Source organism: Emydura macquarii, unplaced genomic scaffold (genome assembly GCF_026122565.2).
Source record: "Emydura macquarii macquarii isolate MOO-44397 ecotype Brisbane River unplaced genomic scaffold, CSIRO-AGI_Emac_v2 contig_64, whole genome shotgun sequence".
Taxonomy (NCBI): Eukaryota; Metazoa; Chordata; order Testudines; family Chelidae; genus Emydura; species Emydura macquarii.
The window spans coordinates 78,735-105,715 of record NW_027130201.1 but is presented as its reverse complement, the minus strand read 5'-3'; the positions used below and the strand labels follow the sequence as shown (position 1 = coordinate 105,715).

The following is a 26,981-nucleotide window of genomic DNA, read 5'->3' as shown; positions in this document are numbered from 1 at the left end:
AGAGTTGGAAGGGACCTCAGGAGGTCATCTAGTCCAACCCCCTGCTCAAAGCAGGACTAACCTCAGCTATATCATCCCAACCAGGGCTTTGTCAAGCCTCAGCTTAAAAACCTGTAAGGATGGAGATTCCACCACCTCCCTAGGTAACCCATTCCAATGCTTCACCACCCTCCTAGTAAAAAACTTTTTCCTAATGTCCAACCTAGACCTCCCCCTGCAACTTGAGACCGTTGCTCCTTGTTCTGTCATCTGCCACCACCGAGAACAGCCTAGCCCCATCCTCCCTGGAACCCCCTTTCAGGTAGTTAAAAGCCGCTATCAAATCCCCCCTCACTCTTCTCTTTTGCAGACTAAACAAGCCCAGTTCCCTCAGCCTCTCCTCATAAGTCCTGTGCTCCAGCCCCCTAATCATTTTGGTTGCCCTCCGCTGCACTCTCTCCAAATTGTCCACATCTTTTTTGTAGTGGGGGGCCCAAAACTGGACACAGTATTCTAAATGCGGCCTCACCAATGCCGAATAGAGGGGAATAATCACTTCCCGTGACCTGCTGGCAATGCCCCTCCTAATGCAGCCCAATATTCCATTAGCCTTCTTGACAACCAGGGCACACTGCTGACTCATATCCAGCTTTTTATCCACCGTTACCCCCAGGTCCTTTTCTGCAGAGCTGCTGCCCAGCTCGTCGGTCCCCAGTCTATAGCTGTGCATGGGATTCTTCCTTCCTAAGTGGAGGACTCTGCACTTGTCCTTGTTGAACCTCATTAGATTTCTTTTGGCCCCCCGTCTGCCCCCAGCCGCTCACTGACGCACCCGGCCCAGACGGCCCCAGCCCAGACGGCCCGGCCCCGCTCTCTGCCCAGCTCCTGGGCCTCTCCTCTGCCCCCAGCCTGGATGCTCTGCCTCAGCTCGGCCCGGCTCGGCCCAGGCCAGGCAGCTGCAGCTCACACGGAGGACGGGACCCCTGCCCTCCTGGCTCCTCATTGGCTGACCCGACCTGTCAGTCAGGCTGGCCTGAGCTGGCCTCTCTGCACTGGCCTGGGGCTGTGTCTGTCCCAGGCCCTGCTCCCTCCGGAGATGGCGCCACACAGAGCGGCTCCGTCTGAGCGGGTGACAGCCCCTGACACACAGAGCGGCTCCGTCTGAGGGGGTGACAGCCCCTGACACACAGAGCGGCTCCGTCTGGGGGGGGGTGACAGCCCCTGACACACAGAGCGGCTCCGTCTGAGGGGGGGTGACAGCCCCTGACACACAGAGAGGCTCCGTCTGAGGGGGGGTGACAGCCCCTGACACAAAGTGCGGCTCCGTCTCAGGGGGTGACAGCGGGCGGAGAGGGGGACTCTTCTACTGGGCCCCCAAAAAACATCTGCTACATCAGTGTGAAGAAAGTGACATTGGAGGGAGAGGTACCAAGACCCAAATTTCTCTTCCACGGCCTGTGTGGATGAGGTGAGCAGGGCCAGTCCTCAGTCTCCTGGCCGCTGGGCAGAGCTGGAGCACGCTTTGCGCCTCTGAGAACCAGATGTTCTTCAATAGTACCTGTGACACCCTGCAACCCCAGGGTCACCCTGACAGTGTAATTGTGTATTGTTTAATATAGAGTAGGCCATGTGAGATGTTTTTGGAATACTCATGACAAACAGAGCATTATTGTTATAGTGATACCTTTGTTGCAATGTCATATGTATGGTTATGACTTTCACTGTGTGATATGCCCAAAGACATGTCCTCGTAGCTTAAAACATATCCAGGCAAAACTCTCTGAGCGGAGGGAGAGTTCGCACCTCATTAAGGCATGTATAGAACAAACCCAGCTCAGCAGTCCAGGAACAAAGGACTGCTCTAGACAGCAACAAAGGAACTGCGATAAAGTGATGCTCACTGATTCAGGACCTGGAGGGAACCCTACAAGGGCATTGTTTGTCACCTGACTCTGAAGGAGAGAGGGAGCGAACCCCCAGAGGAGACAAAGACCATTTTTTAAAAGGGGAGACATTTTGCTATTCTCTCTTCCACCTCCATCTACAAACTCCACCAAGCAACTGGAGTGCTGACCCAGGGGGAGAGCCTGACTGAAAGGAAACCAGCCAACCTGTGCTGAGACTCATCTGAGTTTGTAAGGTTGCAGACAGTGCTAAGCTTAGTTTAGAATGTGTTTGCCTTTGGTTTATCTAGACTAAATCTGACTCACTTTCCTCGGACTTATAATCACTTAAAATTCTTCTGTAGTTAATAAATGTGTTTATTTTACCTGACGCAGTGCATTTGGTTTAAGGTGTGTTGGAGACACCATTCGAAGTACCGACACTGGTGCATATCAACTTCTTTGTTAAACTGACAAACATATGAGATTGCAGTGTTCAGTGGGCAGCACTGAACATTGCAGACAGAGGTTCCTAGGATTCCATCTGGGACTGAGGGGTATTGACTGTGGTCCTTCTGTTACATAACCCAAAGAATGACTGGCTAGAAGCACTCACTCACTGAGTTGAGATCTGCTTGCTCGCTGGTGGGTGTGCGTGAACAACTCAGGAGTGGGAGGTTCTCACAGCAAAGCAGAATAAGACGGGCTCCAAGAGTGTGGGATTGACGTGATATAGCAATACACCGGTCCAGATTCCAATAGGGGAATGTCACAGAACTGTGGCCTGAACATCCCTCAGTGCCGGGGAGCACACGCTGAGCCAGAGACTCCCTGGCTTGGCGAGGCCTAGCTGACAGGCCAGGAACCTTCAGGTGCAGAACCCAAGCGTCCTGGTCCAGCATTCCAGCCAGGAGGAGGGATTTTCTGTGCCAGTGAGAGAACCTTAATGACCTGATTTTTATAAAGGGCAGCATGCCCCAACCCAAGTCAGGGTCCCTTCTAGGGGCATGGCCTGGGCACATGTCCGTCATGTCGAAAATCAAAATCTCCGCCCCCGCTGGCCGGTCATCACCCTCCCGCTCCCATGAGATATGGGGGAAACAGGTCGACTCCTGCTGTTCTACTCCCACCCCCACACCCTCAGCAGCTTCAACCCCACCCCACACTGCTCTAACCCTGCCCCATGCAGCTCTAACCCCACACCCCACAGTGGTGTAGTGGAGCGGGAATGTCATTCCTGCACTGTCCGACTGCCTCACACCATTTGCAGTGGAGGCTAGTTCTTCAGGCACATCACTGCTAGCTGCTATAGCTAGGACAGGGCCTGCCTTGTCTGCGTCTGTTCCCGCCCTCCTCTGTGCCCAGGGCGCAATAGGCAGAGCTGTGTGACAGACGCGCCCATTACCCCACCACTCAGCACTGGCTCGGGGCCTAGCACGTGCCTCCCTCCCCCCCCCCCGCAGCCAGCTGTGGTGCACAGCGAGAGCGTTTGCCCTCCACTGGGGGCCACGTCAGCCACAGACCTCTGATGTCACCCAGGGAATCTGGGGAGAGCTCCAGGCATATTTGCTAGCTGGGGGCCTGACCCTGCCAACCTGGGCCCAGCGTGCTCACCACTCGCCCTTCACAGAGCCCTGTGCACTGCCGGAGCTGGTTAGCAGTGCATGCTGGGCTGGGCAGAGGGTTTCTCTGGAGTGATCACGCCCAGGGACTGGCTAAGAGCACGGTTTGGCACAGCACCGGAGAATGGAGACCAGTGACTGGGTGTAGGTGACCTTTGGTCTTTTCCTCGCACTTTGCATGGCTAGGCCCTGGGGCAGAGGCTGGGTTGCCCTGGGCCCACCCACTGCCCCACACTGGGTTTCCTGGGCGGTACGTCACAGGCCCACTTGCACAGAGTGCAACCATCTCCATGGAGCCGGATGTCACGAGGCTCGTGTGCTGCAGTCATGGCCCCTCGTCCCAGGCAGTGTCATACCTGTAAAAGAAAAGACTAGCAGGATCCTATTGAGTGGCATGAGCTAATACGCCACGTTTATTGTCAATGTAAGAATATTACAAAGCAGTCACATTCACACCCAAGAAGTTCTGCAAGCTGCTGTGATATAATTACCAGTCCTTTTAGGCTTTGCTCGAGCCAACCTAGTGGCCAACTAGACTGGGCAGGAAAAGCGAACCAGGCCTCTGTGGGTCGCAAATACGATGCTCAAGATGACAATTGCAGAATGAGACCCAAAGTTTCCATGTTTTACCCCATCTTTTATACTTGCTGGCTCTCATGTCAATCTATGGGCATGGCTGTGTCATCCTGCCCCTAGGATCAGTATAGTTGTTAATCACCAGCTAATTGCAAGCAGGACTAGTCTCCTATTTCTATACTTTGTTTGTTCCCAGGGTGGATCTTTCTGTACTTTCGGGTCGTTTATTTGCACTTTAGGGTCGTTTGTACGTATTCTTCGTCCTTCACGGTTAGGTTGGCAGTTTGTGTCTTTCCTCCCTTTTCTGTTGTTAAAGCAGTTTAGATTGCTGTCTTTTTATGCCCTTCACATACATTCCTCACTTACAAAAAGAGGACCCATCAAGATATTTTTAAGTTCTATAGTACAAGTTTCAGGAAAGAGCTTACTTCAAGATGGAATTGATTTATGCCCCACTAAACAGTACTGTACCATTATCATAACTGTAAAGGAAACAGTTCTCTCTACCTCTGTCTCACCTATACAGAAAAACACAAAGTCTACATCTGATTGGTTTGCACAGCTCCTGGGTGTGGCTCACAGCAGTGGTAATTGTTTGTCACCAGCCCCTGGAGCCGAGCTGACAGGCTGGGACCTGGAACCTAACTCGACGTCCCAGAGCTCAGGAGGCTGAGACGCAACCTGCGCTGGGGCCCACCCTCCTGCAGGAGTCAGGTGGGCATCTGGATACGTCTCTCCCTGATTCGGTTCCCCCTGATACTCCCTGGTTCCTGCTGGTTCCCCCTGATTCACTTCCGCCACCTTGTGTTCTCCGGCCACGTCTCTCCCTGGTTCGGTGTCTGAGCCTCCGTCTCTTCAGAGAACTCGCTCTGCAAAACCTGTTCTCCCCCAGCCTTCTGGCTCTGGTTCCGCCACCTTGTGTTCATATGTCAGCCTGCCCAGAGTCTCAGCCACTAAGTGTAAGCGATCCAGCCCTTGGCTGGTCCACCATCCACCCAGGATCCCCCACTCCTGTGTAGATTGCGTTCAGCTTCTGATGGCCCCTTTGTACCCACTCAGGCTGCGTGACATTCCACCAGTGCTCATTCGCTCTCCCGCTCAGAGACTGGCAGCACATAGTGCACTGGGACATGGCGGCATGCACATGGGTGGTACACACATTGCCCCAATTTCCACGGGCAACACACACACCTACAGGGCATCCTCCCCCAGGCGGAGCGCCCTCATCAGCCTGTCGGATCTGCTGGGTCTTGGCCCCACAGACCAGAAGGTTGAGCATGGCCGGTTGGACAGGAACATGGAGGAGGGTAGATGCTGTGGCCAAGGTGGTGGGTGAGGAAGGAGAAGAGCGGGGGGTCTAGAGGAGGATGATGATGCCCACATGGGCCCCTCTGGTGCCAAGGGCCTTGTGCCCGGCCCTGTGGAAAGGCAGCTGGAAGACAGCCCGCATGATCAGGGTGTGGGACAGCAAGATGCAGCCTAGGGCAAAGCCAATGACAGTGAGGGACAGGACAAGCCTTTAGGGGTTGTTGGGCCTGCTATCTCGCAGGCCAGCATCACCATGGCCATGCGCTTGCAGTAGGGGTGGCAGATGATGCGGGAGTTGCAGAGCTGCAGAAAATGACGGAGCCGGTGAGCATGGAGGTGTATCGCACCAGGGCGCAGATGGGCACATAGCAGTCGAAGCCCATGACCACCAGCCTGCCTGACTCCACCACACACAGCACATGGGTCAGAAACATCTGGGCCAGGCAGGAAGCACAGCTGATCTCCCGGGCTCTGACCCAGAAGCTGCCCAGAGTCCTGGGCTGGGCCGAGCTGGACAGAGTGATGTCATAGAATCATAGAATATTAGAGTTGGAAGGGACCTCAGGAGGTATCTAGTCCAACCCCCTGCTCAAAGCAGGACTAACCTCAGCTATATCATCCCAGCCAGGGCTTTGTCAAGCCTCAGCTTAAACACCTCTAAGGATGGAGATTCCACCACCTCCCTAGGAAACCCATTCCAGTGCTTCACCACCCTCCTAGTGAAAAACTTTTTCCTAATGTCCAACCTAGACCTCCCCCATGCAACTTGAGACCGTTGCTCCTTGTTCTGTCATCTGCCACCATCGAGAATAGCCTAGCCCCATACTCCCTGGAACCCCCTTTCAGGTAGTTAGGTCACATTGGTCAGGGCCAGCATGAAGAGAAAGAGAGACGTGGGCTCGCGCAGGCCAGGCTCTACTTTGATGAGGAAGAGCCGGGCGACGTTGCCCACCAGCACGCTGATGTAGATGAAGCAGAACGGGATGGAGATCCAGCAGCGCTCATGTTCCAGCAGCGGCAGGCCCATCAGGAAGAAGGGGGAAGGGCAGAAAGTGCTGGCATTGGAGGGAGCCAACATAGGGAGAGGCAACAGGCATGCTCCGCCACGGGCAATCCCCTTCACCCTGCTAGGACAAAGAAACAGTTAACACAGAGGCAAATGGGGTACGTGAAAGGCCTGCCCGTTCTCATCATGGACCCTAAACCACACTGCACGACACACTCTGCTGAGAGCCATGGAAAACGAGGTACAGCTGGGACCCGCAGCCTGTCCACCTTCTCCTCCAGCTGAAGTCCGTCTCTCTGCTCCAGGCATAGCCCTACAAACAAAGACTCCCACCGGCTGCATTTGTGCCTCTCTCCTGCCCAGCTTCTTCTGTCTCTCTGACTCATCCAGTCACGATAAACTTAAAGGGTAGGGAAGGCTCTACTGTCTCTTTGACTGTCCTGTAAGTGATCTAGGAAGGAGGGCCCCGCACCAGGTCACTAGCCGGCTCTCCATGGTGCTCAGTCTGAGAGCCAGGGCACCAGGAGAAAACTTTAGGTCCCTATATGAGTAAGGAGGTGGAGCAGCCTGTCCCGGATCTGTTTGGTCCTCACCCCGTAGATGATGGGATTTAGCATGGGGGGCAGCAGGAGGTACATGTTGGCAGTGATGACGTGGAAATGCAGAGGCACATTGTGGCCATACTCGTGCGTGAAGATGGAAAAAAGAGCTGGGATGTAAAAGGCTAAGATGACACAGAGATGGGAGCCGCAGGTACTAAAAGTCTTGAGTCGGGCATCCTTTGTGGGGAGACTGAAGATGGCCCTGAGGATCTGAATATAGGAGAAGGTGATTAAAGACACATCCGGAACAGTCACTAAGATTACCACCAAGAGACCATAGTAGCTGCTGAAGCGGATGTCGGTGCAGGCCAGCTTCAACACGGCTATTTGTTCACAATATGTGTGGGCGATGACGTTGGTTCTGCAGTAAGGCCACCTCGTTTCCAGGAAGGGACGGGGCAGCATGAGCAGGCCACCACGCAATAGCACAGCCAGGCCGATCTTGGCCACAACTCGGTTTGTCAAAATGGTGGAATATCTGAGGGGATCGCAGATGGCCACATAGCGATCAAAAGCCAGGGCCACTAAGATCCCAGTCTCAATCACTGTGAAGCAGTGAATGAAGTACAGTTGGGTGAAGCAGGCACTGAAATCGATCTCCCTGGAATTGAACCAGAAGATGCTCAGCATTTTGGGCAGGGTGACCGTAGACAGGACCAGGTCGATGACAGCCAGCATGCAGAGGAAATAGTACATGGGCGCATGGAGGCTCATCTCCAGCCTCACAATCAGCAGGATGGTGAAGTTCCCCAAGACGGCTATGGCGTACATGGCGCAGAAGGGGATGGAGATCCAGACATGTGCCGCCTCCAGCCCAGGAATGCCCAGCAGGATGAAGGAGGAGGGGTTGGTGAAGACGGTTGTGTTGGAATCTGACATGGTGTAGGGGAGAAGGTGTCCAACTCTGAGGCAGAACAGTGCCTCCTCTATGTACCGTAGGTTCCCCTGACCTCCTTTATGTTCCCAGGATCTAACATGATGGTCGCAGTGCAAATGCCTGGATGGAGAGACAGAGTTAAAATGAGGCACTACATGCACAAGGGGCGGCTGTTCTCAGGGGGAGCATGTAGCTGTTTATATTTATTGAAGGTAAATTTAGTGATGTTGTATTACAATATCTGTGAGTTCAGCTCTGGTGGCTGCAATCTCAAGTTCACAAAGAGACCTCTGCTTGTTTTAGATCCAGAGCGCACAGGAACACAGACGGTCACAGGAAATGTTATGAAAGTAACCAACAAAATTAGGAATGTCAAAGCATATACAACTCCTAGATGTATTCACGCACCAGCTACTGTTAGAGACAGACTCCTCCTAGGTAGTGTTAGCTCAATTTTCCCAGTCTGGGCAGCATCTTTTTATACTATGATCTTTGACCATACCTACATTCTGCGCATGTACATGAAAATGTCAACCCTCTTTCTCCTTATTGGTCTGGTGTCCAGAAAAATTCAGGTGCCCTCTTCCCTAGTGGTTTTGTATACTTCCTTTTATTCTCATTAGCATAAACGCACAACTTGTACCCTAGAGCATTTTGGGGATTTAAAATTACTTATCCAGTTCATTTTTTTGCAGTTTCACCTCTTGACGCACCTTTGCCCATAATCTTATGGCATCGAGTTATTCTTGGGTCACTTACTTATGTCAGGTTTTCTTATGGCTACGTCTTAAAATAGCTGAGGCTATTAGCCTCAGCCTTGAGGTCTTGCTTTTCAACCCTCCTTACTTAGATACCCAATACATAATGATCCCTTCTACCTACTGATCAGCCTTATACCTCTATTACCCAATGACCACTGAACTCTATTTAGTATTCAATGAGTATCTATGACATGACATGTGTTAACCATAACATCACACGAGAAATAAAGAATACAATGAAATCCGTGGCTACAAGCTGATCGCTCTCTCGTCACACACTGGAAAAGGACCTTTTAATTACTCAGAGAAATAATTATAAACAACTGGCTCTATAGTTGACTGACTGAGTGTGCTTGCAGGCCGGGGTTTTAAAGGCCTGGCCCCGCCTCCCTGATTCCTGTCATGTGATCTTCTTCTGGGCTCTAGCAGCCAGGGTGGGCTTGGTTCTCCCTCTGGGTCCCTCTCAGAGGGGAACCATCCCTCCCGGCTACAGACACTTTAATTACTCAGAGAAATAATTATAAACAACTCGCTCTATAATCTTATTCCTCAACGCAATGAAACAGAGGCTAGAGAGTCCATGCCGTAGGCAGTTCCTCATTTACCCCCGAAGCTGCTCAAAATCTTAAAGTGAAAAAAACACATTGTTTGCGAAGAGATGTGCCTGGAGAAACACCCCAACTAGAACACAGCTCCCTGAAAGCCCTGGGTGTTGTTGGTAGCAAGTCAACGGAAAGACCTGCTTATGCGCAGTAGTAGTCAAAACAAAGACAATGTTTGGAAGCCTAAAGAATGGAATGGAGAATAGCCGGCAGTGGGTATGCACTCCGTTTTGGTCACCCAGTTTCTATAAAAGATATATCAGATATAAAGGGGATTTCAGAGACAGGCTATGAGAATGGGGGAGACTGTCATATGAGGAGAGACCGAAAAGCCAGGGACTGTTTAGTTTAGAGAAGAGACAAAGCAGGGGGCATGTGATAGAGGAGAACAAAACAAAGAATCGAACGGATTACTTTCAAATGCACAAACAGAGAACAGTTCCCAGCCAAAAATATCTATAGATATTTAGTGCTTCCAAAAGGCTCATTCCAAAATGCTGATTGGGCAAAATTGATTGGGAGGAAAAATGTAGACAGAAAAAAGTGAATGAAAATTGGGAGTTCTTTAAGAAGAAAGTTTATTAGATAGCCAAAAAGCCACAATTCCACAATCAAGAAATAGATAAATTGAGCTAAAAAGCCAGTTCAGTGGCAAAATGAAGGCAGTAGTTAGCGGGGGGAAAAGCAATATATAAAATATGGGAAAAAGGGAAAATAGATAGCAAGCAATACAACTGGAAAGATATGAAAATGGACAAGGGACATTAAAGCCATTAGGGAAAATACCATGCATGTCAGGGCTAAGGATAACAAAAAGGAGGTTACTCAGTAAGTACGGGGCCAATTACAAGAGGAAGGAAGAAAACTTGTTAATGTTGCACAAAAGATGGACATAGTCAATACATATTTTTCTACGGCTTATGAAAAAACCAGTGTGATATACTAATATCACATGAGGTTATGAAATACTTCCCAGTCCATTAACAATCAAGAAGGATGTTAAATAGCATTTACTACCAAAAAAAGATTTGTCAATGAACTGGCCTGAAAAACGTGCACCAGTGAGTAAAAGAGGAGGCTGAGGAAATCCTCCGGCCCACTTAAATGCATTTAATTAAATATTTGAAATACTGGGGAAATTCCAGACATCTAGAAGAGTGCTAATAGATTGCCACTATTCCAAAAGGGTGACCGGGATGACCCAGGTAACTATAGTTTGGTTAGCCTGACATCAATCCTAGGCAAAACAATGGAAAAGCTGATATGGGATTAAATCAAAATAGAATTAAAGGGTAGGAATAGAATTAATGCCAGTCAACAGGGATTATGCAAAACTGGTTTTCTCAAATAAACCCAATTTCATCCTTTAATGAGAGTACAAGTTTGGTTGATCAAGGGAACCACACAGATGCAAGAGCCTTCCATTTCTCTGAGGCATTTGATTTCGTAGGGCAAACCATGCAGATAAAATATTAACACTATACAACAGCAATAGAGCACATGTTAAATGGACTAAAACTGGCTAACGGACAGATCTCAGACCTGGAACTAAATATTAAATCATTCCAGACAAAATGTGTGAAGGACACAAAGCTTGGCGGAGAGTTATACTGCTGAGAACAGAGCAGGCAGACAGATGGATCTGGACTGTGTGGTAAGCTGGGTCCAGTGAAACAAACTGTTTTAATACATACAAATGCAAAACTATCATCTCAGAAGAGGGAATGCAGACCTCACTTACAGAGTAGGGGACTGTATAATAGAAACCAGTGACCTGCAAAGGATTCAGGTGTCATAGTGACAACCAACCCATCATGAGCTTCGAGTGTGATGCTGTGGCAAAAAGGGCTAATGTGATCCTTGGATGTAAAAATGGGAGTGGTGAGTGGGAGGAGGGGAATGATTTTATCTCTGTCTGTGGCATTGGTAAAACGGATGCTGGAATATTGCGTCCAGTTCTAGTGTCCATATATCAAAAAGGATCTTGAAAAATTGCAGAGGTTGCAGAAAAGAGCCAAAAAAATGAGGCAAGGGCTGGAGAAAATGTCTTACAGACAGAGACTTAAAGAGCTAAATCTATTTATCATATCCAAAGGGCGATCAAGAGGAGACTTGATTGTAAAAGTACTTTCATGGGGAGAATACTTTGGGGATAAACAGGCCATTTAATCAAGCGGAGAAAGGCAGGGTAGCTGGAAGCTGAAGACAGAAAAATTCCAGTTGGAAATAAGAATCAAATGTTTAACACTGAGAATGATTAATGGTTGGAAAACACTGGGAAGGGACATGGTGAATTCTGCAACACTTCATGTCTTCACGTCAAGCCTGGATACTTCTCTGGAAGATGTGCTTGAGGGGATTGCCTACACTTAAAATGCTACAGCATCTCCACTGTAGCGCTTCAGTGTAGATACTACCTACACAGACGGGAGGTGTTCTCCCATCAGCGTAGGTAATCCAGCTCCCTCAGAGGTGGTAGCTAATGCGGAAAATCTATAATTAATAAAAGAAAATTTTCTCCATAATACGTATTTCGCCTGTGGAACTCTGGCCACAGCTATTGTTCGGGCAAAGAGCTCAGCTGAACGGGATTCCAACATGCTGTGGCCATTGTAGGTGGTGCTGGTGGCACCCTGTTAGTGAAGGCTGTCTGACACTGACACTGACCAGATCGCATTATGAGCGGCTTACAAGTTTGCCAGACTTGAACTGTTTGGACTGAAGTCTTCCATGCCGGGCGTCTGCTTCCGGCTGAGTGATTATTTGCAAGTGTCAGGCAGAAAAGAGTGAGGTAAGATCCCCTCCATTCCAGCCCTGTTACAGCCAGACCCTCGAAATGCCAGGGGAGGAGGTGACTGTGCATTATCACAGAGCTGACTCCTGAGCTCTTTACTCAGTTGTTGCCCCCAGGGGCATCAGCCGGGGGGCACAGCAAACTAGACAATAGCGAAGCAGGGCATTGTGGCCAGTGATACTGGAGTATACTCATCACCTCTGGAAAGGGCCAGGGATGTTTACTGGCTGTGCAGAGCGCAAAGGAACATAGACTTGTTCTCTACCCCATCCTGCCCACTTTGCCCGGGATCTGTCAAGCAGTGTGCTCTGAGCACACGATATGTACCTGTGAGTTGTGAGCTGGAAGTGTCTTCCCTGGGAATCCCCCTGTCAGGTTGCCGTATCCCACACCTCTCTCACAGCAGCATCTGCAAGAACATCCCATGCCGAGAGCCAGCAGAGGGCAAGTGCACCAGGCAGGATGGAAACGGGTTTATAATATAGCTCTGGGCAATCCCAGTGGGGTTCCTAGGCTGCAGACAGGAGACACCAGCCAATGTCTCTCCACCTCTGCGCATCTGTGTTCTTTATCCATCTGTAGGAGTAAACAGCAATTAAGGGTCCTTCCCAAAGGGAGAGGAGAACTCCCAGGCTCTCTGCAGAGTCAGAGAGGAATTGGCTGCTCAGTGTATTTGTGTACATTTAAACATGATCGTCAATTAGTCAGAGAAGTAGGGATAATGGCTAGATCTCCATAGGGTCTGACACCCTCTCAATGCCTGGAATGGATGGCTAGCTAGCAGACAGGCAGATCTGGAGAAGGAGATCTGATGCAGGAGAGATATGGACACTTTCTGCAAACACACAGGGCTGTCGTTAAGGGCTCAGAGATCAGTAATTCTGTCTAGGGCTAGTTTATTAATCTGAATGTCATGTTGTACTAGGTCAAAGAACTTACAATGGTCTAACTTTATGGCATCTCCCCAGTTACCTTTATCCACAAAATTTGTTATAGCCAAGAAAAGAAATCATGTCCATTTGACATGTCAGATTTATTTTGCTGATGACCCTTCCCTCTCCATCAATCCACAACCCAGAGGACCGCCGTGGTGGTGTATTTAGTTGCTCAAAATATCTTTCAGATACAATGTAAAACGGAGGGCCTGACCATTTCACCAAAATCTTACATGGCAGCAGAAGTGATGTTGTTAACCCCAATGTCCTGGTCAAATTTCAACTTGGGTAAACGGAGTCACTTTTTACTGTTGATTGGCTACAGTATTCTTCTTCTTTTTTGTGTTCAGATGTAAGCAAGGTCTGAGTAGCCCTTCCCTGCTCAGCCAGCAGAAACGGGGGGCATTTTATTTGCATGGGCTCTGTATCTGCATAACCACACCTAGGTGCTGAACCTGATGGGAAATGGTCAGCCTGGCTGGTACTGGGTTACAAATCACTGTAGTGTTGACTGCAGGGTAATGAAATGCTGTCCTCCGATTGTGTGAACAAATGGCAGCAGAACTGTTCTTAGCCTGTTCTGATGAAAGATTCCCTCATGTCAGAACAGAACTCTACAAAGGAGGCGTTGGGATGCCACAGAGAGCGTGAAAGCAGTGGGGTGGGGTGTCTTCCTACTGAGACTGGACCACTCCCCCAAAAGGGCTGTCCAAAAGGACGAGAGGGGAAGTGTTGCCTTTGGGGGCGCCCAGGGGATGGTGACTGTGGGGGCTTCTGGGTTGGTGTTGTATCATTCACAGGGACCCCTAGATACAGAAACGGCACTGACTGCTGCCGGCTCAGCCTGGCTGAAGGGTTACAGAGACAAAGGTCAGACGTGACCCAGGGGCTGGAAGCTGAAACTAGACGATTGAGACTGGAAAAAAGCACTCAGTAACTGCCCGGGAGCTGCCTGCAGCTGCCATATTAACATCGACCAGTCCTCAAAGCCCCAAGACAGCCCATCCCCAGTCCAACCCGGGGCCTTCTCCCAGGCCAGGGCTCCTCTTCCCTCCCAGCCTTTCCATCAGGCCACCGCCTTCAGCCTGGAGCCTTCCCTGCCTGCCCTCTGGCTGGGACAGAGCCGCAGGCTGCGCTGCTCTCTGGTTCAGAGCCTTCCCCAGCCCCCTGGCTGTGGGGCTGTAGCTCGGGGCTCAGCCTCACCCTCATTTGCTTCTTCCTATATTCGCCCCCGGTGCCGCACAGCCCCGCCAGTCAGGTGCATCTGGGGAGCCCCGCTCCCGCGGCAGGAGAGCTGGGCCCATCTCCCTGCACCAGGGATGGCTTCTCCATGTCTGCTTGGCCCAAGCCTACTGCCACAGCTCCCCCATGCCCAGGAGGCAATTCCCAGCCGGATCCATCTCCCAGCTTGGTGATTTCTATTTAGAGTCCATTGAGATTTTCCCTGTCTCAGTATCCTCTGGCCCCCCCAGCTTACCTCCCCTTGGGGCTCACCAGACACTCCTGTCGGTGCGGGGACAAGGGATGTCAGCGCTGGGCCACATTCCTGGGCAGCTGGGAGTTCGGCCCAGGATTTGGACATGAATTGTCCTCCGCAGGACCCTTGAATTGGGCTAAAAGGGCCATTTATTACACAAGCAATAACCATGTGCAAAGCACAGCACTTTTCTGGCCTTGAAGTTAGGGATGGAGGGAGCAAATCAGGGCAACTTTCTAGCAGTGTCTGGAGCTGGGCAGACCTACCCGATAGGTACCATGGTAAGGAGGTCGTAATAGGAGTAGGCTATGTTCCCCTTTCATTCCTCCCCTACCACCTGGACAAAGAATGCAGTGAGAAGAGTGTTCTCTCTTCTTCCCCAGACCTCTCCCCCCGGGTCTTCCCTTGTTGCTAGTTTGTTAAGATTTATACCAAAAAGGCATATGCCACGCAAGTTCCATGGTAAATAACAAACTGGGGCGGGTATGATTATACGCCTCTCCTAGCCAGTACTATTCATTTTATAATCATTGATATCACCCAGTCGGGGTTTATGGGGCGCTGTAGACATGTGTGCGTTTACATATTAGTCTGGATAGAAAGTTGTAAAGTGGTGAACTCGGGGCTCCCTTTGTTGGCCGTGAGGCAAAGGGAACAAGTGCACTAGAAGCTGTAACCGAATAAACATTCCTTATCACTCCACCCGGCTCAATCTCTCTCCCTTCAACCAACCCTGCAACAGAGCTGCTCCCTCCTGGGTGTGCAGCCAGTTCTCCTGCCCCTTCAGCCAGCCCAGGACAGCTGTGGGATCTGTCCCCCTGGACTGGTGGCGCCATGTCTCTGCATTGGTGTGAGCGCTGGGATTGCCGTGCCAGGGGCTGGTGTCTGGGGTACGCACAGCCCGGGGGCATGCCCCTCGCTGTCTCCCCGGAGTTGCGGCCAGCCATGAGCTGAAAGCTACGTGCTGAACCCAGCCCGGCTGGCACCTGGCACTCTCACCAACGGTCTGAGTGCACCAGGACAAGGGTGTGGCTGGGGCACTGATGTCACCCGCTAGTGGCCAGGCCCACCCGGAAGATAAAAGGCCCGTGGCTGCCTGCACATAAGCTGGGTCTCAGCTGGCAGAGGTCAGAGGATCTAGAAGTGGAGGGAGGGTTTAGCCTTTCCCTAGCATCCACATCCCCCGCATGGGCTGGCCATATGGCCCCGGGACTCCAGGCCTGGGGCATCCAGCACCCCCTGCTTTCCCCCGGGGCTCCTAACAATGCGTCCCAGTGAGCTCGGGCTCCGGCCTGTAACGGAGCTATCCTGGGAAGCACTGCACCCGGGGAGGATCTGCACTGACACCAGGCAGCTGTTTCAAAGCAAGGCAGCATTTATTCATCGCCTGGGTACAGCATGAGACAGGCCTGAGGTTACACGGAAAAGCCCAGATCCAGGCAGCTCCCTGCTGGAAGAAGCAATGGCTGTGCCAAGCCGTGATTCTCTGGGATCCATCCTCGCTCTCTATGGCCACGTCTCTCCCTGATTTGGTGTCTGACCCTCCGTCTCTTCAGAGTCACGCCCTGCAGAACCTGTTCTCCCCCAGCCTTCTGGCTCTGGTTCCGCTACCTAGTGTTCATATGTCAGCCTGCCCGGCGTCCCAGCCACTAAGTGCAACAGCCCAGCCCTTGGCTTGTCCACCATCCACCCAGGATCCCCCACTCCTGTGTAGATTGTATTCAGCTCCTCATGGCCCCTTCGTACCCGCTCAGGCTGCGTGACGCTCCGTCAGTTCTCATTCCCTCTCCTGCTCAGCGACTGGCAGCACCGAGTGCCCCGGGACATGGCGGCATGCACATGGGTGGTACAAACAATGCCCCAATTCCCATGGTGACCATACACGCCTACGGGGCATCCTCTCCTGGGCAGAGCATCCTCAGCATCCTGTCGGATCTGCAGGGTCTGGCACCATAGACCAGGGGGTTGAGCATGGCCGGCACCAGCAGGTCGAGGTTGCACAGGAAGATGTGGACATGGGGGGAGACCCTGTGGCCAAAGTGGTGGCTGAGGAAGGAGAAGAGCCTGGGGGTCTAGAGGATGATGATGATGCCCACGTCTGCCCCACTGGTGCCAAGGGCCTTGTGCCGTGCCCCGTGGGACAGCAGCTGGATCAAGGTATGGGACCGAAAGATGCAGCCCAGGTTAAACCCGATGACGGCGAGGGACAGGACCAGCCCGCAGAAGTTGTTAGGCCTGACGTCCCACAGGACAGCGTCACCATGGCCATGTGCTTGCAGTAGGGGTGGTAGATGATGCGGGAGTGGCAGAACAGCAGCCACCTCACCAGCTTAGCAATGACGGAGCCGGTGAGCATGGAGGTGTATCGCAGCAGGGCGCAGATGGGCACATAGCAGTCCAAGGCCATGACCACCAGACTGCCAGACTCCACCACACACAGCACATGGGTCAGAAACATCTGGGCCAGGCAGGAAGCACAGCTGATCTCCCGGGCTCTGACCCGGAAGGTGCCCAGCATCCTGGGCAGCGTGGAGCTGGACAGGGCAATGTCGGTCAGGGCCAGCATGGAGAGAAAGAGAGATGTGGGCTCGTGCAGGCCAGGCTTCGCCTTGATGAAGAACAGCCGGGCGACGTTGCCCAGCAGCGCTGTGATGTAGATGGAGCAGAAGGGGATGGAGATCCAGCAGTGCTCATGCTCCATCGCTGGCAGGCACAGCAGGATGAAGGAGGAAGGGCAGAAAGTGCTGGCGTTGGAGGGAGCCGACATGGGGAGAGGCGTTGGGCGCTTTCAGCCACAGGGAATAGCCGTCAACAGCCAAGAAAAGGAAAGGGTTGAACACAGAGGCACATGGTGTATGAAAGGGCTGCCCATGCCCAGCATGGACCCGAAACCACCCCTGCAGGAACACACTCTGCCAGGAGCTGCAGGAAACGCCACGTTTCACGAGCCACAGTTGGGCACTTCAACTGACTCGCAGCCTTTCTAGCTTCTCCTCCAGCTGGAGTCCGACTCTCTGCTGCAGCTGTAGTCCTGTAACCAAAGTGTCCCCTCGGCTTCCCTTGTGCCTCTCTCCTGCCCCAGATTCTTCTGTCTCTCTGATTCATCCAGTCTCGGTGTGTTTAAAGGGCAGGGAGGGCTCTAATATCTCTATCACCATCCTGTAAGTGATCTAGGAAGGAGTGCCCCGCACCAGGTCACCAGCCAGCTCTCCATGGAGCTCGGTCTGAGAGCCAGGGCACCAGGAGAAAACTTTAGGTCCCTTTATGAGTAAGGAGGTGGAGCATCCTGTCCCAGATCTGCTTGGTCCTCACCCCGTAGATGATGGGATTTAACACGGGGGGCACCAGGAGGTACATGTTGGCAGTGATGACGTGGAAATGCAGAGGCACATTGTGGCCAAACTGGTGCATGAGTGAGGAGAAGAGGATTGGGATGAAAAGGATTGAGATGAAAAGGATTGAAAAGGATTGGGATGAAAAGGATTGGGATAAAAGGCTAAGATGACACAGAGGTGGGAGCCACAGGTACCAAATGTCTTCAGTCGAGTGTCCTTTGTGGGGAGACTGAAGATGGCCCTGAGGATCTGAGTATAGGAGAAGGTGATAAAAGACAGATCTGGGCCGATCACTAAGAATGTCACCAAGAGGCCGTAGTAGCTGCTGCTCCGGATGTCAGCACAGGCCAGCTTAACCAACGCTATGTTCTCACAGTACTTGTGGGCAATGACGTTGGTTCTGGAATAGGGCCACCTCCTTGCAAGGAAGGGACCGAGCAGTACGAGCAGGACACCCTGCAGCAGCACGGCCAGGGCAATCTGGGCCACAACAGCATTTGTCAGGATGGCGGAATGTCTCAGGGAATCGCAGATGGCCACGTAGCGATCCAAAGCCAGGGCCACTAAGATCCCAAACTCCATCACTGAGAAGCAGAGAATGAAGTAGAGCTGGGTGAGGCAGGCACTGAAATCGATCTCCCTGGAATTGAACCAGAAGATGCTCAGCATTTTGGGCAGGGTGGCTGTAGACAGGACCAGGTTGGTGACAGCCAGCATGCAGAGGAAATATTACATGGGTGCATGGAGGCTCTGCTCCATCCTCACGATCAGCAGGATGGTGAAGTTCCCCAAGACGGCTATGGTGTACATGGAGCAAAAAGGGGATGGAGATCCAGACATGTGCCGCCTCCAGCTCAAGAATGCCCAGCAGGATGAAGGAGGAGGGGTTAGTGAAATCGGTTGTGCTGGAGTCTGACATGGTGTAGGGGAGACGGTGTCCGACTCAAAGGCAGAACAGTGTCTCCTGCATGTACCGAGGCTCCCCCTGAATTCCTTTAAGTGCCCAGGATCTAAAGTGATGGTCGCAGTACAAATGCCTGGATGGAGAGACAGTGTTAAAATGAGGCGCTACATGCCCAAGGGGCGGCTGTTCTCTGGGGGAAACATGTAGCCTTTTATTTTATTTAAGGTAAATTTAGTGATGTTGTGATACGACCGGTGCCCAGGGTAGCCAGCTGATAATGCCAAGGTCAGGGCAGGCTGCAAAAAGAGAGCACATTCTCCCCACGCTGGTGCGGGACACTGAAGCCCGGCTTCCCAACCAGCCACAAACTGCTTCTGATTTCCCCACACTGGTTATCAAGAAGCCAATCCACAAATGCCCACAGCCCCCTTTACTGCATTTCAGCTCCAAGCTCTCAAATCAGCACTAGGTCCAGCAAAGAGACCAGTTACTTGAACTCTCTGCTCTTTGCTAAAAAGGTTCCCTCTGACCCCAAGGGGTCAGCCACAGCACCAGATCAATATAAGCTTGGATCTTACCTAAAATACCACGCTAACAGCCAATCCTTTAGTAACTAAAACTAAAGGTTTATTATAAAAAGAAAGAAATAAACCATCAGAGAAATGTTAAAGGGTTAAAGTAAATCACAGATATACAAATGATTAAAAGTCCATTTACTTCAGGTTTCTGGAAGAGATTTGGATTTGCAGGCTTGTGTAGTTCTCTCTGGTTCACATCCAGTACCTGGATGGGTCTAAGTCCTTTGGTTCAGTTGCAAGATGAATTGGTCCAGAGGCAGGTGTGTGTCTGCAGCTGGACAGGATCATAGACCAAGATCGATCCTGTGGTTTGATCTTATAAACCCCCTCCCCTGGCCATGCAGCCTGCGGACAGTCATAAGACCCAACATAGAGTCCACAGTCACATGGGCCAATCCTGGTGACTCTTCAGGTGTGTCTGGGGTCCAGTCATGTAAGCAGGTTCTGGTGACTCATTAGTGATGCTGGCTTCTCTCTCTGGGCCCCTTGCACCTGGGAAGGCCTTAATGGGCCATTAGGCTGGCCATTGTTCTGCAGCCTTCCTATCTGGGGTGTCGCCCCAGCAGCACAATTTGAAACACAGATATCTCAAATACATCTATAATTTCCATTTCACATATTACACATGAACGTAAGTATTATTCTCTTATTTAGCATATCATAACCTCCCTAACCACACCTGACATGGCCTATCCCACATGGATTATTATGATTCTGCCATGTTGATATCACACAATATACTAACTGCTCCCCCCTCAAGCCAGCCCGCATGACAGATGTTGTTTTACAACATCTGTCGGTTCAGCTCTGGTGGCTGCAGTCTCATGTTCAATAAAGTTACCTCTGCTTGTTTTAGATCTAGAGCTCACAGGAACACATGAAGGACAAAGCAAGGAACACAGACAGTCAGAGGAACAAGGTGTAATCTCTTATATCAAGGTTATAAAAGTTACCAATGAAGTTAGGAATGTCACAGCATATAGAAATCCTAGATCTATCCACACATAGTTACAGTTACAGACAGACTCCTCCAGCTCGTGTTAGTGTCTTATGGGTCTCTCATGGATTGATCATCACTAGAAGGGTGTTTCCAGCTGGAGTCTTCCCATAAGAAGCTCAATTTTACCAATCTGGACACAGTCTTTTTATACTCTGATCTTTGACCACACTGACATTCTGCACAGGTGCATGAAAATGTCAACCCTCTTTCTTCTTATTGGGCTGATGTCCCCAAAAACTTGAGGTACATTGTTTCCTAGACATTGTGTCTAGTTTCTTTAATCTCTTTAGCATTGATGCACAACCTGTACCCTGTTTTTAAGGCACATACTAGAGAGAAATCTGCTTCTAAAGCATTTTGGGGATAATAAATTAATCTACTGGTAATTTTTTTTCGTAATTTCGCCCCTTGGTACATCTTTGTCCATAATCTTACGGCATCCGGCTATTCTTGGGTCACTTACTTATGTCAACTTTTCTTATCGCTAAGACCTAAAATAGCTGATCTAAAATCTTCCAGGATTCAGCCTCTATGTCTTGCATTTCAGCCTTCCTTATGTAGGTACCCAATACATAATGATCCCTTCTACCAACTGATCAGCCTTATACTTCTACAACCTGACTATTGAACTCTATTTTGCATTCAGTGAGTATCTATGATATGACATGTTTGTTAATTACAGTGTAACCCTTCTGCCAGACAGAGTCAGCAGCAGCAAGGACCAGTTCTATATCTAGGGGTCCCTGTCAATGATACACCACCAAAGCGGCTCGAGCCCCCAGCCAGGCCCCTGGAAATCACACACAATCCCCTGGGCGCCCCGAAAAGGCAACACTTCCCCTCTCGCCAGCACAGAGTCTGAGTGTAGGAAGCAAACCTTTTAATACAAGGAAGGAAGTAACTCCGCACAGGTTTGGGAAAACAGTGCAAAGAGAATTCCCAAACACAAAAACCCTGAGCAGAACCTGCCCCACCCGAGTACGTGGGGCATGTCCTTCTCCTCTCCCTTCTCGCTTTCACTGCCCTACCGCCTGTTGACCGTTGTAGCTGCAATATTCACCTCCCATTGCTGGGCTCGTTAACCCCCTCTTCTGGCTCCCGCCACCAGCCGATCACTAGGCTACAATAGTGCCTCTGCTGGCCCTTAATGAACATTAATGAAGATTAATGAACAATTAATTAATTAATTAATGAAGAATTAATGAAGATTAATGAATTAATGAATTAATGGAGATGAATGAACATTAATGAAGATGATGAACAAAACTGACCCCAGCACCAATGCCTGGGGCACTCCACTTGTTACTGGCTGCCAACCAAACATCTAGCCATTGATCACTACCCGTTGAGACCAATGATCTTCCCAGCTTTCTATCCACCTTATAGTCCACTCATTCAACCCATACTTCTGTAATTTGCTGGCAAGAATACTGTGGAAGGCTATATCAAAAGCTTTGCTAAAGTCAAGGTATATCACGTCCACCGCTTTCCCCACATCCACAGAGCCAGTCATCTCATTATAGAAGGCAATCAGGTTGGTCAGGCATGATTTCCCCTTGGTGAATCCATGCTGACTGTTCCTGATCACCTTCCTCTCTTCCAAGTGCCTCAAAATGGATTCCTTGAGGAGCTGCTCCACGATTTTCCCCGGGATCGAGATGAGGCTGACCGGTCTGTAGTTCCCCAGATCCTCCTCCTTCCCTTGTCTGAAGATGGGCACTAGATTTGCCTTTTTCCAATCATCCAGGACCTCTCCCAATCGCTACGAGTTTTCAAGGATAATGGCCAATGGCTCTGCAATCACATCAGCCAACTCCCGCAGCACCCTCGGATGCACTGCATCCAGCCCCATGGACTTGTGCATGTCCAGCCTTTCAAAAAGTTCTGAACCTGTTCTTTCAGCACTGAGGGCTGCTCAAATCGTCACTAATCTGTGCTGCAGCAGTCTGGGAGCTGACTTTGTCTGTAACAACTAAGCTAGGCTTGTTTAGTCACATTGGACTGATTTGGTTCCATGCAGCGCATCGTTAGGCCTCTGTGCACTATGCAGAATTCCAGGCAGCGAATTTCAGGCAGGTCCCTGGTAAACAAGCAAGAAAAGGCTGAAGACTGAGCTGTGTGGAAACCTATTTTTGTGGCTGTGGTTTGTAGCTGTTTCTTTGAAATCCCCCCGAGCGAGAAGGACTGCAGCTCCCTTGATCACGAGTCAGAGAGAATCCCTCATCCTTCCACACCCCAATTTCAGCCTACAAACAAACGCATGGCTCGGGACCCCAGGTCTTGCAATGGGAGAAGCACCAGGGACTGTACGGCCTTCTGTCAACTGCAGCAACCACATGCTATGGAGGGGAGCCCAGTAGATGTGTTCTGGCAATCGGCACACCATAGCCACGCCTAGATCTTGCTCTGTGCTAGCCTCCACGCAGCAGCCTGCACTGCCATGTTCTGGGGCACAGTCCAGAGTACGGAGGGGTTGTGTCAATGTCTGTCCTGTAACTCTGGGTGTGGTGCAACGCTTTGCTGTTGGAGCTCCAAGCCAGCCTCAGGTGGTGTCCTGAGTGTGTGTGTGCTCAGCACCTTGGACCAGCAGCCCCTCTCTGGCTTCCACACGTCTGACGTACAACAAGCCAGGAGACCGAGCACATGCCCAACGCCACATGTTCCCGAAAAAACCAGGGGCCCTGCAATGTCCCACCCGCTCCTGGGCAGCTCAGAGAAACCACAGGGTTCATTTGTGCTTTAACCACATCACGGTTTGTTAGCTGAACTGGGGTGAATACCCCCTGCCTGCAAACCCAGCACTGAGCTGCTGTGCAGGAAAAATGAAACCACTGTAATACCAGAGATAGCAGAGTCAGTGAGTTCGCGTCTAAGGAAAGAAGATAGATATAGTCACAAGTAAACGAAACACGCTTCTAAAGGTCTAACACTCAGTCTAGCCAGGTACCGGCGTGGATCCACATGGTTTCTCTCACCAGCCTCCTTCTCCCCACCCACAGCTGGCTTCTCCTCAGTCTGCACCTTCCACAGAACTGCAAGGAGCTGGCTTTGCTTGTCTTCCTAAGTGAAAGAGCTTTGCCTAAAGATGCTTCTCATCTATATTCAGTTCCCAGAGACTTCAACACCCCCCGTTAGCTGAAGGACCCCTCTCTCCCCACTGGCAAGAGCTCTGTTCCCTTGCCTCCATCTAGCGATGGAGGCCAGAGACCGTTTGTCTGCTTATATCTCCCACAGTTCAGCGACCCAGTTTCAAGAGACAGGACGACCTCGTGCTGTTTTTCCGGTGGGCGCCCCATCCCCTTGCATGATCTCTATGTAAACAGGACTTCCATTGTTTCTGATTCCACCGGGCTTCATTGACAAGAAGACAGGTAGAGAGCGGTGAAGCTCCCGCCTGTCTGGGCAGCCTGGACAGCTGAATAGCAGTGAGCATCCATAATTCCTCAGCTGGCATTAACACAGTGCTGGTAATCACCAGGGCCTGACTAGCTGTCAGAAAAGACCTCCCTTGATACACTCTCCTAACGCAGCAAGACTGTGGACAGGCAGTTGATTCAGTCGCTTGTCACTTGAGGTTCAGCCCCCGTCTTCATACGCTAGTGAACCTTTGCGATGGAGTCATCTGCAAACTAAAACTCAGAGCAAGCTTTACTCTCACGTGCTATGTAGATGCCATGTGTCTCCACCGCACGCACATAGGAGTTAGTGTCAGGTTTGCAGGGTCTGAATGAGCTCCCCCTGCACCTGCCCTGCCTAGGTGCTCAGCAGGATGGGATGCTTGGCCCAATGATCCCTTTGGCTGGTGCTGGGTCACAAATCACTCAAGTGTTAATTGCAGGGGTAAGGAAATGTCATCCCACGTCTTGTATGAATAAGGGGCAGCAGAGCTGTGCTTAGCCTGTCCTGGTAGACGGATCACCCTCAACCGAACCGAGCTGGCTAAGCCAGGGGCTCAGATGCCAGAGCCCTGTGAATGTGGCAAGGGGGTGGGGATAGGTTCTCCTGCCTGGCAGTGTGGGGGCTGGATTTGCTCCCCCAAAGGTGCCTATCTAATGCACAGCCAGAGACGCAGGTGTGAGAGCCAGTTAAGGGCTGTTACACCTGGCGCTTCCCGGTGCAGTATGTGACTGTACCGTGTAGCATCCCACTGGGGTGGGTAGCCACTGGGAACCCAGGACTGGCCCTGGCAGCATCTCTGCTGAGCTGTCCCACGGTCCTCTGCCCTGGCAGGCCCTGGTGCCGATAACCCAGCCACCAGCTCACGGATTGCCCTGATCCCACAAACTAGTTTTTCTATTAGAAATGAAGGCTGAAAAGCTCACAGGTCATATCACAGACCTCAGAGCCCTGCAGCTTTGGCCCCTGTTTTGATCTGAAATCATGGCCCATGGAGGGGGGAGAATATTTCATTGAATGTCATCTTGGCTGGTGATCTGGTGCAGGGCCCTGCTTCCTGTATCAAGTACAGGACAGTGAAAAAGACATTAAAGCCTTCCCTGGCGTGTGCTGTGACAGCGTGACAGTTCGATGGATCGGTCTTTGTACAACTCGTTCACTCACTTCTGATTGTGTGAACCGCCTGTATCCTGGTCTTTGGACTCACTCTCCTTGTGCTAAGGGACAGAAGGCTGGGGTGGGGGCCTCTGTCTATAAGCAGGCTGGTCATTAAAGACTATTAGCACCTAACGAGATCTTCCCCGGGCAGAGAAAAGGAGTAACTATTTTTCTTCAGCTTCTCTGCTGAGGGGGGCTTGGAAGGAATTGAACCTCCCCAGAACAGGGACCAGAGATGAGGTATGGTCCAGCCGTATAAAAACCACAGTGACTGGATGGGTCAGAGGGACAGAGGAAACTGGGGCAGGAGAGAGGCACAAAGGTGTCAGACGAGACGCCGGTTGCAGGGCTACGTGTCTAATTTAAACACCACAGACACCCAGATCTAGGTAAAAACAATACAACACCTGCAGGCTATTTCCTCCCTTAGTGTCCTCACAACCCTGGAGCTGTCTTTGCGGTTTGGTCTGACCCTACTAGACCATCTAGGATCCACCTCCTGCGATTCACCGTTTCTCCTCCAGCTGGAGTCCGTTTCTCTACTGCAGCCATAGCCGTACAACCAAAGAGTCCCCTCATCTTCCCTTGTGCCTCTCTACTCACCGAGCTTCTTCTGTCTCTCTGACTCATCCAGTCTTGGTGTGTTTAAAGGGCAGGAAGGGCTCTAATAACTCTTTCACCATCCTTTAAGTGATCTAGGAAGGAAGTCCCTGCACCAGGTCACCAGCCAGCTCTTCATGGAGCTCGGTCTGAGAGCCAGGGCACCAGGAGAAAACTTTAGGTCCCTCTATGAGTAAGGAGGTGGAGCAGCCTGTCCCGGATCTGTTTGGTCCTCACCCCATAGATGATGGGATTTAGCATGGGGGGCACCAGGAGGTACATGTTGGCAGTGATGACATGGAAATGCAGAGGCACATTGTGGCCAAACCGGTGCGTGAGGGAGGAGAAGAAACATGGGATATAAAAGGCTAAGATGACACAGAGGTGGGAGCCACAGGTACCAAAAGTCTTCAGTCGAGTGTCCTTTGTGGGTAGACTGAAGATGGCCCTGAGGATCTGAGTATAGGACAAGATGATAAAAAACACATCCGGGCCGATCACTAAGAATATCACCAAGAGTCCGTAGTAGCTGCTGCTCCGGATGTCAGCACAGGCCAGCTTCACCACGGCTAGGTGCTCGCAGTAAGTGTGGGCGATGACATTGGTTCTGCAGTAAGGCCACCTCCTTGCCAGGAAGGAAAAGGGTAGTATGAGCAGCCCACCCCGGAGCAGCACGGCCAGCCCGATCTTGCCCACAACGGTATTTGTCAGGATGGTGGAATGTCTCAGGGGATCGCAGATGGCCACGTAGCGATCAAAAGCCAGGGCCACTAAGATCCCAGACTCCATCACTATGAAGCAATAAATGAAGTAGAGCTGGGTGAGGCAGGCACTGAAATCGATCTCCCTGGAATTGAACCAGAAGATGCTCAGCATTTTCGGCAGGATGGTCGTAGAAAGGACCATGTCGATGACAGCCAGCATGCAGAGGAAATAGTACATGGGCGCATGGAGGCTCTGCTCCATCCTCACGATCAGCAGGATGGTGAAGTTCCCCAAGATGGCTATGACATACATGGCGCAGAAGGGGATGGAGATCCAGACATGTGCCGCCTCTAGCCCAGGAATGCCCAGCAGGATGAAGGAGGAGGGGTTGGTGAAGACGGTTGTGTTGGAATCTGACATGGCATAGGGGAGGTGTCCAACTGTGACGCAGAACAGTGTGTACTGTATGTACCGTAGGTTCCCCTGAATTCTTTTATGTGCCCTGGATCTAGGGTGATGGCCACAGTGCAAATGTCTGGAAGGAGAGACCGTGTTACGTGAGATGATATATTCACAAGGGGCAGCTGTTCTCTGGGGGAAGCATGTAGCCTTTTATTTTATTTAAGGTAAATTTAGTGATGCTGTTTTACAACATCTGTGGGTTGAGCTCTGGTGGCTGCAGTCTCAAGTTCACAAAGTGACCTCTGCTTGGTTTAGCTCCAGAGCTTATAGGAACACATGAAGACCAGGGCAAGGAACACAGACCGTCATAAGAACAAGGTCTAATATCTTATATCAATTTCATTGAAGTTACCAACAAAATTAGGAATGTCCCAGCATATACAACTCCTAGATCTATCCACGCACCGGATACAGGTACAGA

At 51.1% G+C, this 26,981-nt stretch overlaps 3 protein-coding genes and 1 pseudogene across 4 annotated transcripts; all 4 read right to left on the bottom strand.

Moving 5' to 3' along the window:
- Positions 1–6,907: 6,907 nt before the first annotated feature.
- Positions 6,908–8,812, bottom strand: LOC137167478 (olfactory receptor 52E2-like). 2 transcript variants are annotated; one of them, XM_067569776.1, is made up of 2 exons: positions 8,793–8,812; positions 6,908–7,826 (listed from the first exon to the last, which is right to left on the bottom strand). In XM_067569776.1, exons 1-2 carry the CDS (start codon positions 8,810–8,812, stop codon positions 6,908–6,910), a joined length of 939 nt encoding a protein of 312 aa, XP_067425877.1. The 2 variants fall into 2 exon arrangements, with proteins under 2 accessions (XP_067425877.1, XP_067425816.1); XM_067569715.1 differs by lacking the exon at positions 8,793–8,812 and having other exon boundaries at positions 6,908–7,855.
- Positions 8,813–16,308: 7,496 nt separating this feature from the next.
- On the bottom strand, positions 16,309–17,189 carry LOC137167067 (olfactory receptor 52K1-like). The gene is made up of 2 exons (XM_067569070.1): positions 16,663–17,189; positions 16,309–16,468 (listed from the first exon to the last, which is right to left on the bottom strand). The coding sequence occupies exons 1-2, from the start codon at positions 17,187–17,189 to the stop codon at positions 16,309–16,311; spliced, it is 687 nt and encodes a 228-aa protein (XP_067425171.1).
- A 485-nt stretch (positions 17,190–17,674) lies between these two features.
- Positions 17,675–18,727, bottom strand: LOC137167208 (olfactory receptor 52M1-like; annotated as a pseudogene).
- Positions 18,728–25,570: 6,843 nt separating this feature from the next.
- On the bottom strand, positions 25,571–26,645 carry LOC137167413 (olfactory receptor 52B2-like). Its single transcript, XM_067569588.1, has one exon. It carries the CDS (start codon positions 26,516–26,518, stop codon positions 25,571–25,573), a length of 948 nt encoding a protein of 315 aa, XP_067425689.1. The 5' UTR covers positions 26,519–26,645.
- Between the last annotated feature and the right edge of the window lie 336 nt (positions 26,646–26,981).

Bases quoted from the DNA above. Each gene is read 5' to 3' on its own strand.
- LOC137167478 (XM_067569715.1), bottom strand. From the start codon at position 7,855: ATGTCAGATTCCAACACAACCGTCTTCACCAACCCCTCCTCCTTCATC.
- LOC137167067 (XM_067569070.1), bottom strand. From the start codon at position 17,189: ATGTCGGCTCCCTCCAACGCCAGCACTTTCTGCCCTTCCTCCTTCATC. The intron at 16,469-16,662 runs GTCAGGCCTAAC...CTCCTTCCTCAG, and splicing joins GTGACGCTGTCCTGTGGGAC to CCACCACTTTGGCCACAGGG.
- LOC137167413 (XM_067569588.1), bottom strand. From the start codon at position 26,518: ATGTCAGATTCCAACACAACCGTCTTCACCAACCCCTCCTCCTTCATC.